Consider the following 16,353-nt stretch of genomic DNA (forward strand, 5'->3'; position numbering starts at 1 on the left):
ATAAATCATTGGGGGGCATTCAAGAGGGTAGTTGTAGATGTCAGGAAATTGAACAAGAAATGATAGAATATAGGCACCTGTACAGAAGTAGACAATTCTGCTTCTACAGTGGAACCCTTTAACATGCACCAAGCAATGGGAGATTTGCAGAACGCCTTTTTCAGTCTTAGTCCGTGTTAAACCACAACACTCAATGATTTGTTTATAGAATAGTGTTGCATCTTCTATTTCAGTGTAGTTGTGATCATCCACAAAGTGTCCAGTCTCTTTGAGCATCCACATGGCATACCAATTATGAGAAGATTAGCGTGTAAATATTTTACTCCTCTTAAGGGAAGGTCACTGTAAGCAAGAATAGAACCTAGAATTCTCTGAACTCAATGAATTTCCCAACATAGATCCTATATCATTCTCAGTCATATCAATCCCTTTATTTGGTCACTGAGAATCACTTTTCTCTACTCAGAGCCAGGCATTTAAATATCTTCAGTTTCCAGGCTCTCCTCTGGGTACCTGGGCTACACTTTGTCAATTGTTTTGCACTTTATCTGCCCTACTGGATTATAAACTCCTAGAGGGCAGGGACAGCATGGGACTAACCTTTAAATATCCTAGAGCACTCGATATAGTGCCTAGCACAAAATAAATGCCCACAAGTGTTTGTTGAATGAAACTAAGTCTTTAGAAAGTGGGAAATTTTTCTTTCTTTTCTTTGCCCTGTCAGTTTACTGCCTACTGTTTTTTTTCTCACTTTATCCTGTTATCTGAATTTTTTATTTCTATAAACCTGAACAGGGTTTATTTTATACATACTGATTTCAGTTTTTTTTTCTTTTTGAACAAAACTTGCTTACTTCTTCTTTATTGGAACTGCACGTTGTAGTTCCTCATCCGGAGTGCACTTCTTTCTTAATTTCCTTTCCATTAATTTTTGATGTTTCCCCTCTTCAAGCTTTACTGCAACTCAGCATTCCCTCTTTACTTATGTACACCATTCTCATTGTATATTTCTGCCCCTGATAATTTCACTTTTTAGGTCTTCTGGTGTCTTTTTCTGAGCATAGTGTAGTCCTTTCCATTAAATTATAAACCCTTTGGGGGTAAGCACGCTTATGCGTACCTGTTTTGCACAACTCCCAATGTAATTGTCAGGCCCTCAGCCCATTTTACAGAAATTGGCTATTCATTTTAATTATTACTTAAGTGTGTGTGTGTGTGTATAAAACAAATTTTCTGATTAAGTCATGGTACATGTGTCTCATTAAATTATTATAGGTACACCAAGTGGTGACCCTGTGCTTCTGTGAACAGAACATCAGAGTGTCCTTTTCTGTAACATTTTAAAGACAAGAAATTAAAACTTAAGGTGGAACAACCAGGGAAGACAGTAGGAGGAACTCTTAGAATTGACCTAATAGTTATCATAGAAACCAAAAAAAAATTCAGTCCGACTATTCTGTTCTGCACTTCCTAACTCCTTCTTAAGTTACTGTGTTTTAAATTTTTAAAAAATATTTTCTTAGATCCTGAGATATGTGATTTGATTTCAATCCTGAGCTGTCTGTAGCATCACTGGGCTGCTGGGGACATCTATAATCAAAGGTTTGGATTCCCTTCCAAACTCAGTTCTAATGTTTACACTTCTGGTGTCCGTATAATGAGATTTAACAGGCCTTATCACCTACTTACTTGAATTATTGTAATATTTACATTTTTTCTCCAGTAGCAAACTAAATAGGTAAGAAATAATATCTTCTCTTTTATTTTAAACCTCCTTTGAGTAAGTTTGTTGAAGCTATTCTGACCACGAATAAAAATCTTATATTAAAAACATTTAAGGAAATAACTATGAAAAGCTAGGTTTATTTCTTCTATAATTGAATAAAAATGTATATACCATAAGCAATAATTGAAACTCTAAAATCTTTTTTAGGCCCCTGTGAAAACAGTCTGTTCCTCCGGTGGATCGTAAGTTTAAATGTAAAGAGATAACAAACACCATTCGTGTATGTAACTTGTGTTGTTCCGTGCTTTGAAAGGGCCTGCATTAGCAAGGCTAAACAACACAACGCAACCTGTAATGTGTTCCATATGCAGGATTTTGAAACCTTTTGTTTGGTTTCTAACTAGAGAGAAAGAGGGAGGAAAAGAAAGAGTTCATTTTATTCTCTTGGGATTTGTTTTATAAGGTGCATCAGATTGAGTTCAGCCAACAGGGATGTATTTCTCCTTGTCTAGCTCATGTTTGTTTATTCTCTCCTTATAAAAACCAGGGACTAGCAATTTCTTTTATGAACGCGGACCGAAGGGAGATAAACAGACCTTGCGGGAGAGGAAGGTCAAGTTCAAAGTTTTTCTTTCCTTTGGATTCAGGAATAAGCAAATGGAAAGACCAGCCAAACAGCAGCAGGCATCTGATGGTTAAGCCCTTCCCCCCAGGACTTTTTATGTACATAAGCAGAAGTCACAGGAGCAGCTGCGGCGCATTAGTTCCGATAGTTTAACAGGCTGCCTTGTAGCGCTGACAAAAGCCTCGCTCGCCGTGGCTTCCCTCCATGTTCCTCTGCCCTGCGAGCTCGGCGGTGATCTTTGGCAGGGGATCGGCAGAGGAGGGGTGACGTTCAAGAGGCTTCCGCCGTGGAGTGCGCTCGCCTCCTCTACTCCCAGCCCAGTCTCCGCCGAGAGACTGAGGCAGGCGACCGAATGAACTAGCAGCGGCAAGATCCGACCTGCTTCCCCGGACATCTCCCCGAGAGTCCGAGGAAGGCAATCACTGGAAAGAGGCCAGGGAACCACGTTGCCCTGGATCGTTGCCAACTGTACAAAGTTGGCCGGGAAAATGGCTCAGCAGACGGCAAGCCCGGACACTTTAACAGTCCCTGAAGTGGATAATCCGCATTGTCCAAACCCCTGGCTGAACGAGGATCTTGTGAAATCCTTGCGGGAAAACCTGTTGCAGCACGAGAAGTCCAAGACGGCAAGGAAATCGGTTTCTCCCAAGCTTTCACCGGTGATTTCGCCGAGAAATTCCCCCAGGCTCCTGCGCAGGATGCTTCTCAGTAGCAACATCCCCAAACAGCGGCGGTTCACAGTGGCACATACGTGGTAAGGTTTGCACGGATTATCAGACATGGTGGCCAGGTGCCTCTGGGTGATTTTTGCGCCTCCCGCTTTTCACTTTAGGGGTAGGGAGGGGAGCGTCTTCGTCTTCACCCCTGACCCGTGATTTATCAGAAGTAATCTACCTTAATAAATCCCACAGATGTCCAAGTCAGGGCAGTAATCCTTGAGATTGGTAATAGGAGCCTTTGAGGTGGGTGGTTCTCAAAGTTCAATTCCTATTGCAAGTTCCTACAAGAAAACTGAATTCCAGATGTCAAATAAGAATGCAGGTTTTTTTTTTTCCTATACGATGTGGTGGTGTTTCTTTGAATTCCTAAGCTATAGTCCTGCCGGGTCCTGCAACAGCCTAGGAAAGAAAGGACCAGAAAGGAGAGGAGGAAAATCATAGTTTGTTCTCTTTTCTGCATGATCCCCAATTAAATAGAGATGTGTATGGAGTGTGTGTGTGTGGGTGTGTGTATGTGTGTAATGGTGTGTCCAAGTAAAACCCCTCCTAACTACTGACTTTAATATGTTTGTAATCTCAACGCGCCTTTTCAGTGGGTTTAGGAATGCCGTGCAGAAAGTTGCAGGCTGGTACTCGGTAATACTGCCATGTGCTTTGAATTTGAATTCGACTATTTTGTCAATATTTTTATTTTCTTTACGAATGTTTTTAGGTGAATTTGTTTTAGGCATATGATACCACGTAGGTTTCTAGATGATTCTTGATATTTTCATGCTCTTGTAAAAACAAATACTAAAATACATCATCGTGTGAGCTTATGGTGTTTCTGCCTGAAAAGAGGCAATTTTAGGCTATGATCGGAGAAAGAGGGGTCTGTGATACACAGTTGGTTAATTTTAGGCAGTAGTAGGTTCTATGCACTACTTCCACATTTTGGCAAAATGAATATTAATTATGATGAAGAAAACAACATAACAGAAAAAAATAACGAGCACGTTAGTTGAGAAACTGACTGAATGATTTTTATACAGCTTTTCCGTAGAACACGAAAGAGTATGCCAGGAATGGAAAAAACAAAACAAAACAGAACCCAAACAAGCAAACAAACAAACAAAAATCCCCCAAAAAACAGAATCAAGACTTCCAGGAAAGAAGCAGCAAGAAATAGAATCAAAATCTAAGCTTAAAGCCACATGGCCCTACCCAGGAATGCATTCATGTCATAGATGAAAATAGGCAACAAAGGAAATAAAAGGCATGACCCACCCAAAGAAATGTCTGACCTCAGAATTGTCATTTTAAATAGCTAGATCTCTGATCGGGGAAGTGTTCTTATTTTCCCCAAGGTTTTAACTAAGTGGCATTTCTAAGTTTAGTTCTTATTTTCCCCAAGATTTTAACTAAGTGGCATTTCTAAGTTTAGTTAGGTATAACCCTCGTAAGGGGGGTAAGACAAACATTGATTTTTTTCAGTCTTAAATGATGGAAAAGGATGACTTCTCTCTGAGGAAGATACTATTGAAAGAATTTGTCAGAGATAAGTAGTGAATGAAAGGCATAGATGAACACTAGGAGATGCTCTGAAGAGAGGGACGGCTTGAGACGGAGCATCAGCAGGATGCTGGCTGGAGTTCAGACAGGGTCAGGGCCAGAATTCTGGTATGCAATGTCCCTTTTGGTTGAGATGCCTTTTTAATTATAGTTCCTTAATTGTACCTGTTGCTAAATGAGTAAGCCTCCACTCAGACACTTGATTTCTGAGTGAAGCACCCTCGAGTTCAGCTGAAGGTTATCGGAACTATTTGGACATGTTGAGATGTAAGGAAAGCAGGAAATCTCATGAAAACAGGCTTTCTTCTGAAATTTCTGGCACTTCCTTTTCTGATGCTGTTTGGAGAAACTCCAAGGTCACAATTTCTGCTGATCTTTCATTATGGTGTATCAGGTCTCCAGCAGATGAGGGAGGCATCAAAAGAGCGATGGACATGAAAAAGAAAAATCATGATACCAATTCTCAGTAACGAAGGGGAGACAATATCCCTCATGGATAAAAAAGCATCCAGCAAGGGAGTTGGAAAGAGTGCCTCATATTTTCCTATTGGTTCAACAAGCCACAAGACGTTCATAATATCCACAGGCATCTTTCGACAAATATTGTTCCATCTGTGCTTTCATTACTTGGACTAAGCATGATCCAGAATTTTAAAAGTTTATTCCAAATTGTGCTGCATATATATATATATATATATATATATATATATATATATATATATAGCTATCTAAACTGCTGCTACTACCGCAACCATAGTCAAATCCTTCCCTCCTCCTAAATTAAACGATCAGCCATTTAAATACACACCATGTGTGTTCCTGCCTCAGAATATTGGTTCCTATACTTGATATTCCTTTCCATTCGATATGCATATATTTAATACCTACTGAGTCCAAAGTGTTTAGCTTGTACCTACTGATCACAAAGTTGAACAAGAGCTGTTCTTGGTTTCAAATTATTTACACTACAGTAGAAAAAATCATATTGGAAGGCATCTGATTAAGTTCAGGTAAACATTTTGCTTTACGACATACTCTCCAAATCTTAGTGGATTGACACAGTAAATGTTTATTTCTTGCTTCTGCGTCTTGTGGGGAGCTAGCCTGCCCTGGGGTAGTTCAGGGACGCCAAGTTCTACTATCTTGCGGTTCTTCTATTGGTAACACATGGTTTCCAAGTTTGCCAGGCTCAGCTGAATCCGAAGATGGCAGAAGATGGCATTTGTGAGTTTTTATGAGGCAGGTCTAGAACTGCACACATTACTTATCCCAGAATTCCCCAGATAGAACTCAGTCCTGTGGCCACATATAACTGCAAAGAAGGCTGGGAAACCTATCTCAGCCACGTTGCCAGGAATAAGGTAAAACATCTGGTGAACAGCCCACCCATGTCAGTCACAATGCAGTAACAGCTACTGGTTCACCCTCTATACCATAGTTAAATTCATAGAGTAATATCTATGATGACTGGTCTTTTAACATCTCTGCATACCTCCTGGATGAGGATTATACAGAGAAATTCTATTTTTTGACAAGTCTAGTGACTGGGAAGTCCTTGCTTACATACAGTTGAAATCTCCTTCCTTGTAATTGTCATCCTTGGTTCCTGGATCTGCTTTTTTTTTTTATTTGTCTGCATTGGGTCTTTGTTGCTGCACGTGTGCTTCCTCTAGTTGTGGCGAGCAGGGGCTTCTCTTGTTGTGGAACACGGGTTCTAGGCGCACGGGCTTCAGTAGTTGTGGCGTGTGGGCTTCAGTAGTTGTGGCACGTGGGCTTCAGTAGTTGTGGCGCATGGGCTTAGTTGCTCTGCGACATGTGGGATCTTCCTGGACCAGGGCTCGAACCCTAGTCCCCTGCATTGGCAGGAGGTTTCTTAACCACTGCACTACCAGGGAAGTCCCCCTGGATCTGCTTTGAAAACCCCACAGCTTGAATCTCTCCTGTCTTCCATAACTTAGCCCTTAAGGCAAGAGGCTTGGAAAAACCCATCAGAGAGCCAGGACCCTGCTCTATTCATCTTGGCACATCCATTAATCAGTAATGTCAGTGTTATCATGCTTTTTAAAACTTATTCTCTTAACTAAACACCCTAGGTTATTTCACATTTATATGCTGTAGTTATCAGGTTGATCCTGATTGTTCTTAACCAGACTTCACTTGGATTCTCACAACCCATTTAAAGAGTATTTTACTGAATTGATACAACACTCCAGGTGCTGTGGGACTCTTGGACAGAGAGCATCTGAGAAGAAGTCCGGTTACTTATGTTTAAATTTTGACTTCCCGTTTACTATTGTGATTTTTGAACAAGTTGCTTAACATAGGCTTGTTTCTCTGTTACCCAATTTCCTGGGAATAGTAATCGTATCCACTTGGTGTTGTGGTTTTATTAAGTACAATTATGTGTAAATTAAAGTGTTTTGCACAGGGACAGACACTTAATGAGGGTCATTACATAAGCTAATATTTTCTTTATTATGTGTCCATTAATCCAGTCTCGCTCAGCCTGAATCTCTAGGTTACCCTGTCAGTTGTTTGTGGATGGGACAATGTTTTTAGTAATCATTATATCCCTAGCTAATGTTCACTGAACACTGGTGTTCGATCTGGTGCTGTGTGTTAGATTAGGACCCTCTTGTATTCGTGCTTCTCATCACTTTGTTTTACCATGTTTACTTAATGTCTAGTACTTTGTAGTCTAGTGATTATAGACCAGACTCTGTTTTCATCAGAGTAGGGAATTCCCTCTGATGTCAACATGAACGTAGGGAATTCCCTCTGATGTCAACATGAACGTCAGCGGAATTTCTGGTGAAGAAAACTTTCAGTGTTAAGTTTATTTCCGGAAAATCAGTCAGGCAAACCTTTATATTTTTCAGTTTTTTTCCTTACTTTACACTGGGTTCTGTGTACCAAATGAAGGAACGTGTTCTAGAGTGTGTAAGTGATACTAGGCAATAGGATTTCTCTGGGCAAGATACTATCCAGATAATACCATGTGTCTTATCTTTAAAATTTCTGTGTATGCGTGTGTGTTTTTAATTACAACATATCCAAAGGTAGAAGAAGCAGTTAGTAATGTCCTTAAACAACAAAATAATTTCTTTAGGTGGATTTTTGAAAGGCATTTTTCAGGAGACTTTTAGAAAATCTTAAAGATTTTCAGGGAGCTAGATAAATGTTTTGGGCTATAATTTTTGTTTATTATAAATTTCTCTTTACTTGGCATTGGGTATAAAATTGCTCATGTTTAAAAGTAAACATTTGCTTTCTTGAGCCATAATTTCTGCAGCAACTACAGTTGCTCTCATGGTTGTTGTTTAAGAGAGAAATACACTATAAATTTTCTTTAAGTTACAGAAGGATCCAGAAACCCTTTATCACCTATAAAGAAGAAATCCAGCCATTTAGAGAGTTTATAGGTCACACACAAACACACCGCCACACACACCCAAGTAGATTTTCAAAGCTATTATTTAGGTGTTCTATTTGAGACTCTTTCTTCTTTGTTCCAACTTTCCTACATTTGCCTGACTTAACTTTAAGGTTATCTCCTCCCTTATGGTAAGGATACCCAGAGTAGGGCATTGCTGGTGCTCTCCTAGGAGCTGGGAACCCAGAGGTGGGCTGTGGTTATAGTGTGATACAAGGAGGTGGGGAAGTTTCCGGGGGAAATTTTCTGGGACGCACAACAGGAAGTAATGCCAGCAGGTTAGGTGGAGCCAGTTGGCTGAGTCTTTAGCTGTGTCTCTGGTGTAATTGGCTGTGTGGCTTCTGCAGGAATCTTGGGGCACTGCAAGTTAAGCGTGTCTGTAACTTTTGAAAAGCATGCTTAGCCTTTCCTAAAATCAGAAGACCCCAGGAAGATATTCATCTTAAAAACTTGTCAGTTGCCTTTATGATATTTAAGAAATTACAAAATAAAAATGTGACAGATAGTTACTGAGGAAAATGAAGAAAACAATGAAATAACCTGGCAATTTATGACTCATGTACTTTCTGTGACCTTTGACATTTATCTTAAAGAGAAAAGAGATTAAGTGTATCTGTACCAGCCAAAGTCAATTCTGTCAATGCTAGTGGTGAAACTACTTCCAGGCAAAAGCACAGTCTTTTTTATAAACTTGGTAGAAATGCTGAATGAGAAGAAAGTAAAAAATTGAATCTCAGAGTTCATTAAAATAATTTTTAAATCATAGCTTTAATTTTAGAAGTTATTCTTTATATAAATTTCTTTATAAATAACAAGCTCCTGTGAGGTTAGGTAATTAATTGAGCTTCAGAGCTTCAGCACTTTTTTTTTTTTCTTAGACAGGAAGCTACCAAAATTGTTCTTCAAGTAGCAGTTTCAGGAAGAAGCTTTATTGTCACCAGTGTGACAAAGTTATGTCATTGTTTTTTAATGGTTTTGCTTTTGAAAAAAATCATGTTTTTAAACTGTGAGGAGTTTAGCATAGTGGAAGCCACGTATTTCCAGCTCTGTGGCCACTTCATATTTGACCTTAGTTACTCAACCTTTTTGAATTGTAGACTTTTTATTCATAAGTCATATGGCTATAGAGGCATTTGATATTTACAAGTAAGAAACTGACTAAATTTACAAAGTGATAACAAACCACAGTACATTTAAGATAAGTAATTAAAAAGAAGTTCCAACTTGCTGTTGTAAGCTAGTGAGGTGCATGCCTCATGGGTAAAAACAGGGGACAGAGTGCTTTAATAATTCTGTGGTTCATAAAAAGGCTGCAGGACCTTCAGAATGAGAGCATTGGTGGTATTCACTCTAGGACACCATCTGGAAGCCATGATTTAGGGTAGGAAACGTGGAAATCTGTAGATAATAATAAAAATTCAAATTAAAAATTTTTTTTACTGTATCTTCAGTTATATACCATCTTAACACACCAATTTCTTCTACTATGTATAAAAAACAGGAAAAAATCATTTCATATTCAATTTTAAGGACATAAATGCTGTCCAGCTATTTCAAATGAAGTACTTATTTTCAAAATGAGATCTTGAGTTGATATGAGACCAAATTGTTTAATTTCATTTTAGACTAAAAACTTTAGGTTCATAATAACATAACTTTATAATCTTAGACTTATTATAACATAGGCAATAATGATTTAGCTCCTGCTGTGTGTCAGATACTTTATGTACATTAACCTTTCAAAACAAACACGGTTGAATTTAAGTATTATTAGCTGTATTTTACACATACACATGCCAAGGCCAGAGAAATTGGTACATAACCAAGATCATTCAGCTATGCAGCCATGAAGTGAGTTGACTTAAAACTTAAACTCAGGTTTGCCTAACTTTCCACCGTGTATTCTTTCAGTATTACCTTCCTTTGGGCTAAGAATCACATTCACATTTATTTCCCTACCCAGCTTGTATATCAAAGCTGCAACAGGGCATATTCAATGACTTCCACAGAATGGTGGTTAGTTAACAGAAGGGTAGGAACAGACCCTTTCTTAGTGTGGAATCTCAGTGTGTTTGTTTAACACCTGTGGCTTGTATGAATGTAGACTTTTTTTTGACAAAAATATGTGTATGTGGAGGAGAAATCTATGTCCTTGATGAAGGAAGGTTTTAAGGTCAACAGAAAACATTCTGTTTTAGAGTAGTTTTAGACTAAGACTGGCATCAAGACAAAACCAATCAGAGAATAATTTTATTTTCAGTGATTCAGAGAGAAAGGCATGAAAGGCTTGAGCTCTGAAGAAAAGATTAAGTCAGAAATCTATTAAAGTTCGGTTCCAGAAGAGCCAGCTGGAAATGATGGTCTGCAGGCTCAAGTCACTAAGCAACAGCAGCGAACTGCTTGGTAACCAGAGCTGGCTTGACTCACAGGCTGACGGCGAATGACCGGGTGGCCAGACAGGAGGACCACAGCCCATCTGACCTCAAAACACTCTCCTTCTACCCATCCTCCAGCTTTCCTGCCCAGTCCCCCCATTTTGGGATGGTCTCTTTGACTTAACAAGATACCTGCTTTCAGAATGGAAATATCTCTGGGACCATAAGTACATGCTATCTGTCTTCTTTAAAAGGGCATTTCTGAGATTGCTTTCTTTGGGCCAGTATATCATAAATAAAATGTAAAGTTTAATGAGAGGAAAGGAAGTGAAAACACTGGGATTAATGGCTCGACTTTGGGTTTTCAGGAGCAAATGTGTACAGGGCCAAATTGCCTACTTCATTTGGTGAGATCTGTCCTTGAACTCTGAGAGCACAGTGTTGCCATTTATTTAACACTTTCTGTCTTATGCTGTCTTCTTTTTCATGAGTGTGTTTTGACTGTGCAGCTGGACTGTAATTTCCTAAAAATAGGAACCCTCGCATACATCAATCTTTGTATCCATTGTGAGGGGCCAAGTGCCACCTGTATAATATATATTTAGTGAATACTTGTTGTTTAATTGAGAAACATACCCTCAATTGCTGTGGCTCTTATGCTGAACACCTGGGGAGATCTATAGCCTTCCAGCCTAGAAGTCCTGGTGATGTCCTGTTTGATTGCCATAGTCAAAGAAGTTTCAAACGCAATGATTAACCATTTGTTTGGACTTTGTCACCACGGCTCTGTGTGTGTGAGTGTGTGTTCTGGGTTTACACACACCTAGATGGGTATGATTTGACTGTAGTATACACGAATGAATCCGTATATGACAGTGTCACTAATTTGTCAAGTATATGCATTTTAATAATTTTTAGTTTATACTTTGAAAATAATTTATGCCTGTTGTATTTCTGAAAAAATATGAAAATATATTTATTATTCTTGGTAAATTACTGAATAACTAGCTTGTTAAACTCTTATGACTAATTCTTATCTCTTAGAATTCATAGTGGTTCAATTATACACAAGACTTACGCTAATAAAAGAAATGCCAAGATTTTGAGGAGAAATTTGAAGCAAACAAAATCCCCAAAACACCCTGCAGGTTTTTTTTGTTCGTGTTTTTAGTATGAAATTTGGAGAAATTTGAACTGACGGAAACAAAGTACCACTTCTCCAAAGTACATCTTCAGAATAAGTAAAATTGAATAACAGAAAAACATTTTCAAGAGATTTAGCAGGTTATTTTAATGTAAATATTTAGTCCATAGTTCATACCCACTTTTACCTTGCAGTAATTTCAAACCAACCGATTTCCTTTCCATTAGTCTTATGAGATAGCCCTCTGATCAAATTAGCTATCATTAAAATAAAGTGGCCTCCTCTGTATATTATTATTAGGGGAGGGTACATGGTTTTTTTTTCATTTTCTTATGTAGCTGATTTCACATTTATACTTATAAATAGTGAGTGTGTATTGTTGACCTTTTGAAGAAAGCAACTTTCTGCCTAATAAGGTTATTTGGATTATCATTTCTACTGGTTACCTTCTTTAGGTTTATAGTATTTGTTTTACTTTGCAGTGTGATTTTTTTATGACTTTCTACTGAGTGTCTGCCAAATAGAGCAGTGTATGATTTATGGGTGGTAATAACTAAAACTTATATGAACTGGAGGCGGGTGACCCACAAGGCGGAACGCTATACAGCTTGCCTCTGAATAGAACCAGGCTTCTTTGATAAAGCCCTCTTACAATAGCAATAGCAGTGTCATTAATGGTGCGCTTATTCCTGTATCACCTTCTCAGTTTAAAGTACATCTGTGGGTCATTTGTACAGTGTTGTATTTAATTTCTTTTTGGTTGATTTATATTTTTATTTAAAGGCCTATATGTTTAAAAATGAAGCTTTATATCCTTACTGTAAATTGGAAACCAGTGTCATTTATCATACATGGAAGATCATTGAACAAAAATACAATGAATAAAAGCTAAATAGATTCAAGTTTGACTGGAGACTACGACCGGCTAGAGGGTCTGAGTCTGAGGTCTGCTCTCTCTTCGTTTAAAATGGCAGTTAGTAAGTAATGTAGAGATGTGAAAGACCAGTTAAGTCCTTCTCCTTCAGGTAGTAAGAATGACTGAAAGGATTTGGGAAGGAAGTAACCTTCTCATTATTTAATTCAACATTTTAAATTCAGTAAATGACATCCCTTATGCCTAAAACCATCTTGGTGCATCAGATTCTCTAATGTATCAACCCAGTGGTCCTAAACCACTGATACTTCCACTGTTGGAAGAAGGACCTCAGTTTTTGTAGGGGTTCTTTGGGTCTGAATCCCTTAGTTGGAGGTAAATGCACTGAACTTGGATTGGGTAATTCCAGTTACCCGCTTGAAAGTCAGGTGTTGGGACCCCATTTTTATCACCCTATAATTATTAATTTCCTACCTGGTAGCTGCAGAGATGCAAAGAAGCATAGAACTGCTCTGTGGAAAACTGCTATACCTGCTAATGGCAGTTTCTAAGTTCTACTTCCAAAGGGCACAATCATGGGCTTTTTAAAACGGTGAGGATCTCTGTGCAAATAGGTGAAAGCTGAGGTAAGCTAGGAGCCCAATTTTTCTACACCTCTGTAATCTTATGGAGGATTTACTTCCAGACTAGAACACCCACATGGGACCGGCTACCTAACTTGCAGGGTTCAGTGTGAAATGAAAATGCAGAAACTCTCGTTCAAAAAAGTATTAAGAATTTCATGAAGGCAACAGCAGAGCATTCAGTCCCACACAGGGCACTTCTGAGAGCGAGGCCTGGTACAACTGCTCAGGTCACATCTAGGAAGCCAGCTCTTCACCCACAGCAGATCTGAGATGGGGGCCAGTTAAGAGCTGGATCTGGTCTACTGGTCATAGTTTGCCAATCCCTGGTCTACAGGATAAAATTCATACTCCTCAACTTGGTGTTTAAGTCTCTGTCATCAGCTGCAAACTCACCTCCACAATCTTCTCTGGTATTATTTCCTATGGATTCTTCACAGTCAATCATCCTGGAGCTGAATCCAGAGCAGAGGTTCTCAACCTCGATGGGCCAAGGCAATGCTTTGTCATGGGGGCTGTCCTGTGCACCGCAGGCTGTAAGAGCATCCCTGGCCACTACACACTAGATGTCAGTCACACCCATCCTATAGTAAAAGTCCAGAATGTCTCCAAACATGGCCAGATGTCCACTGGGGGCGAAATTGTCCCTGGTTGAGAACCACTGATCTAGAGGATAAGCTTTCACTTTATTCACTAGTGTATTCCTAACGCCTAGCATAGTCTTGTGATACAGAAAGAGGTCCCAAAATGTACTGTCTGGTCCAACTCCGCTACTCACTTACTGTGAGATCCCAGGGGTATCATTTAAACTCCACAGGTCGCAATTAAGTGCATCCATAAAATGGAACTATTACTAATTCATTCCTTACTTCGTGGAAGTATTTAAAAATTCAAATGATATACTTAATGAAAAGACTTTTTGAAAAGAATAAAGTACTATTCAAATATCACGTAAAAAGAGTCATGGAGGAACACTGAGGGTGATCTGAACCCATTGATATCTAGAAGCTTAATTCACCTCCTACTGTGTGTACTTTATGAAGGTTGCTGTATGTGATGCTATCGGGGCATTGCTGTCTTTGCTTTCAAGGATTGTGATCAGATGGGGATAAAACACGATTACTCAAATAACCATAACGCAGTAGTTGCCATAACTAAGTACAAAGAGTGGTGGAGTTTATAGGAAAGTAGAGATTGTTTCTAATGGTGGGAATCATGTGAGACGTGAGATGGAGTGTGAGATAGAGTAGTCACAAAGAAGGCCCACATTGAGCTTTTCCTTAGCTTATGTTATTTACTATTCATGGCAACTTTATTAGGTTTATGTTTAATTGTCACATTTTACAAAGAGAAAAATGGGGCCTAGAAAATAATTTGATATGAACATGAAGCATAGAGAATTTCAGTAGGAAGAGAACTGGAGTGAAGTATGGAAGGACAGGAAGTGGTAGGAGGTAAGTTCTTTTCAGTAAAGGAACAACATGAACCAATATGGGGATTACATGGGGTTTAGGTGAGATTGGGTACAGCATGGAGTATCTTTACGGAAAGCGACTGTAAAGGAAAGCTGGAATCAGGTTTCAAAGGTCAGCTAACATTCTCTCTCTCTCTCTCTCTCTCTCTCTCTCTCTCTCTCTCTCTCTCTCTCTCTCTCTCTCTCGCGTGCGCGCACACACACACACACACACCCCCCACAGATTTATATTAAGTGAAACACAATCAATTTTATCTTTCTTAAAAGCTTTACTCCAAATAAAAGGAAGTGACATTTTGAGTTATTACCCCATGCTAAGCTTGCTAAACCACAAGTATATGCACTCAGTGGTTGGAATGTGAGATTTAGTTCAGTTAGACCAGTGTATACCATCTTTCCGCTAGCTATGCCTTCTACTCCTTCTAAGATAATCCTTAAGAAATAGCAGAAAACATGGTTGTATTTCCATTCAAATGAGATGTGTTAATTCCACTGGTGGCACTTGTGCTCTGATGCGTAGAGCAGAGACATTATTTATGTGAGGACTGTATCTGCCTTTTCATTAAATTGCATGAGAATATAATGCTTAAAACACATCTAGCACTTCTGATGGACTGTACACAGAAAACCATTTCACTCTTACGGTATTGATACTCTATTTCAAGACTGGCTTACCAGGGTAAGAATCAAGAGCTAAATACCCTGTTATCCTTTCGTCTATTCAATCAATAATTTCTGAGTGTCTACTCTATCTGTCACTCTTCTGAGGATATAACACTGAGCAAAAAAGACAAAGTCCTGCCTCCATGGAGCATATATTCTAACAGAGAAGAAGACAATATATAAATAAATATTCCAGTAGGTCAGAGAATAACAAGTACAATAAAGAAGAAGAAAGCAGGGTAAGGGGATAGAGTTTTAAATACTTTTTGGGAGAGGACTCTCTGTAAGGTGACTTTTGAATAGAGGTCTGAAGAAGGTGACTGATTACCTCGGGGAAGACCATTTCAGGCAGAAGAAGTAACAAGTGCAAAGGTCTGAGGGATGATGTGATTTGTGTGTTTGAGCGAGGGGGATGTTGTAGAAAATGAGGTCCAAGACATAGAAAGGAGTCAGGTCACGTAGTGTTTTGAGGCTATGGTAGGATTGGGGATTTTTCTTGGTGATGACCATTATGTTTTGAAGGGAGAAGTGTTAGCAGTGGGAGTGTTTGCCTCAGGGAGAAATACAGGCTGTCTTAAGTTTTGAAAAAATCATTCAGGCTCCTGTGTAGAAAATACAGATGTGGGGCAGAGGAGGAAACAGGGAGACCAATTTAGACTGTTGCAGTAATCCAGGTGAGATATAATGGTGGTTCAGAGGAGAGTAGTAAAAGGGAAGGTAGTTAAGAAATGGTCACGATTCTCTCTGGAAGCAGCAGAGGAAAGCGAGAAAGATACCTACTTCTCCTTTAGAGGAGGTGGTACAAAAACATGCAGGGGAAGTAGCCACCACATCAGAAAGCCGAAATAAACCAGCATCCTCAATGGGCAGCCATCAGTGTCACAGCAAGAATGTGCAAGCTCACTATGGAGAGTTTGGAGGGGGACTGGGGGAGGGCTGGGGACTTAAATCAGACTAAGGGATTTACAGAGCCAGCTGGGGATGAGAGTCTGGTGATGAACAATGACCTGGCAGTCTTGGGCTTCTTGTGGTGATGACTGTGTGTCAAAGACAAGGATCTCGTTTGAGGCCATGCAGTTAGACAAGTACAACTCTTGGGCTAGGATGGCCAGTCTCTTGGGTCTACTTGTTTTCATTCATTCCAGA

General features: G+C 39.3%; 1 protein-coding gene across 5 annotated transcripts in view; it reads left to right on the forward strand.

Annotated features, from left to right (window-relative positions):
• The window catches only part of PDE4D (phosphodiesterase 4D), a 1,151,628-nt gene that overhangs the window by 408,687 nt on the left and 726,588 nt on the right, over positions 1-16,353 (forward strand). For 4 of the 5 annotated variants that reach the window (XM_032626892.1, XM_032626893.1, XM_032626901.1 and 1 more), the window contains exon 1: positions 2,483-3,105. The exons of the other annotated variant lie outside the window; for it this stretch is intronic. In XM_032626892.1, the coding sequence (XP_032482783.1) occupies positions 2,840-3,105 (266 nt within the window). In that variant the 5' untranslated portion in view covers positions 2,483-2,839. Of the gene's footprint in view, positions 1-2,482; positions 3,106-16,353 lie in introns of those variants that run through there. 5 annotated transcript variants of the gene reach the window in all.

This window comes from Phocoena sinus, chromosome 3 (genome assembly GCF_008692025.1).
Source record: "Phocoena sinus isolate mPhoSin1 chromosome 3, mPhoSin1.pri, whole genome shotgun sequence".
NCBI lineage: Eukaryota > Metazoa > Chordata > Mammalia > Artiodactyla > Phocoenidae > Phocoena > Phocoena sinus.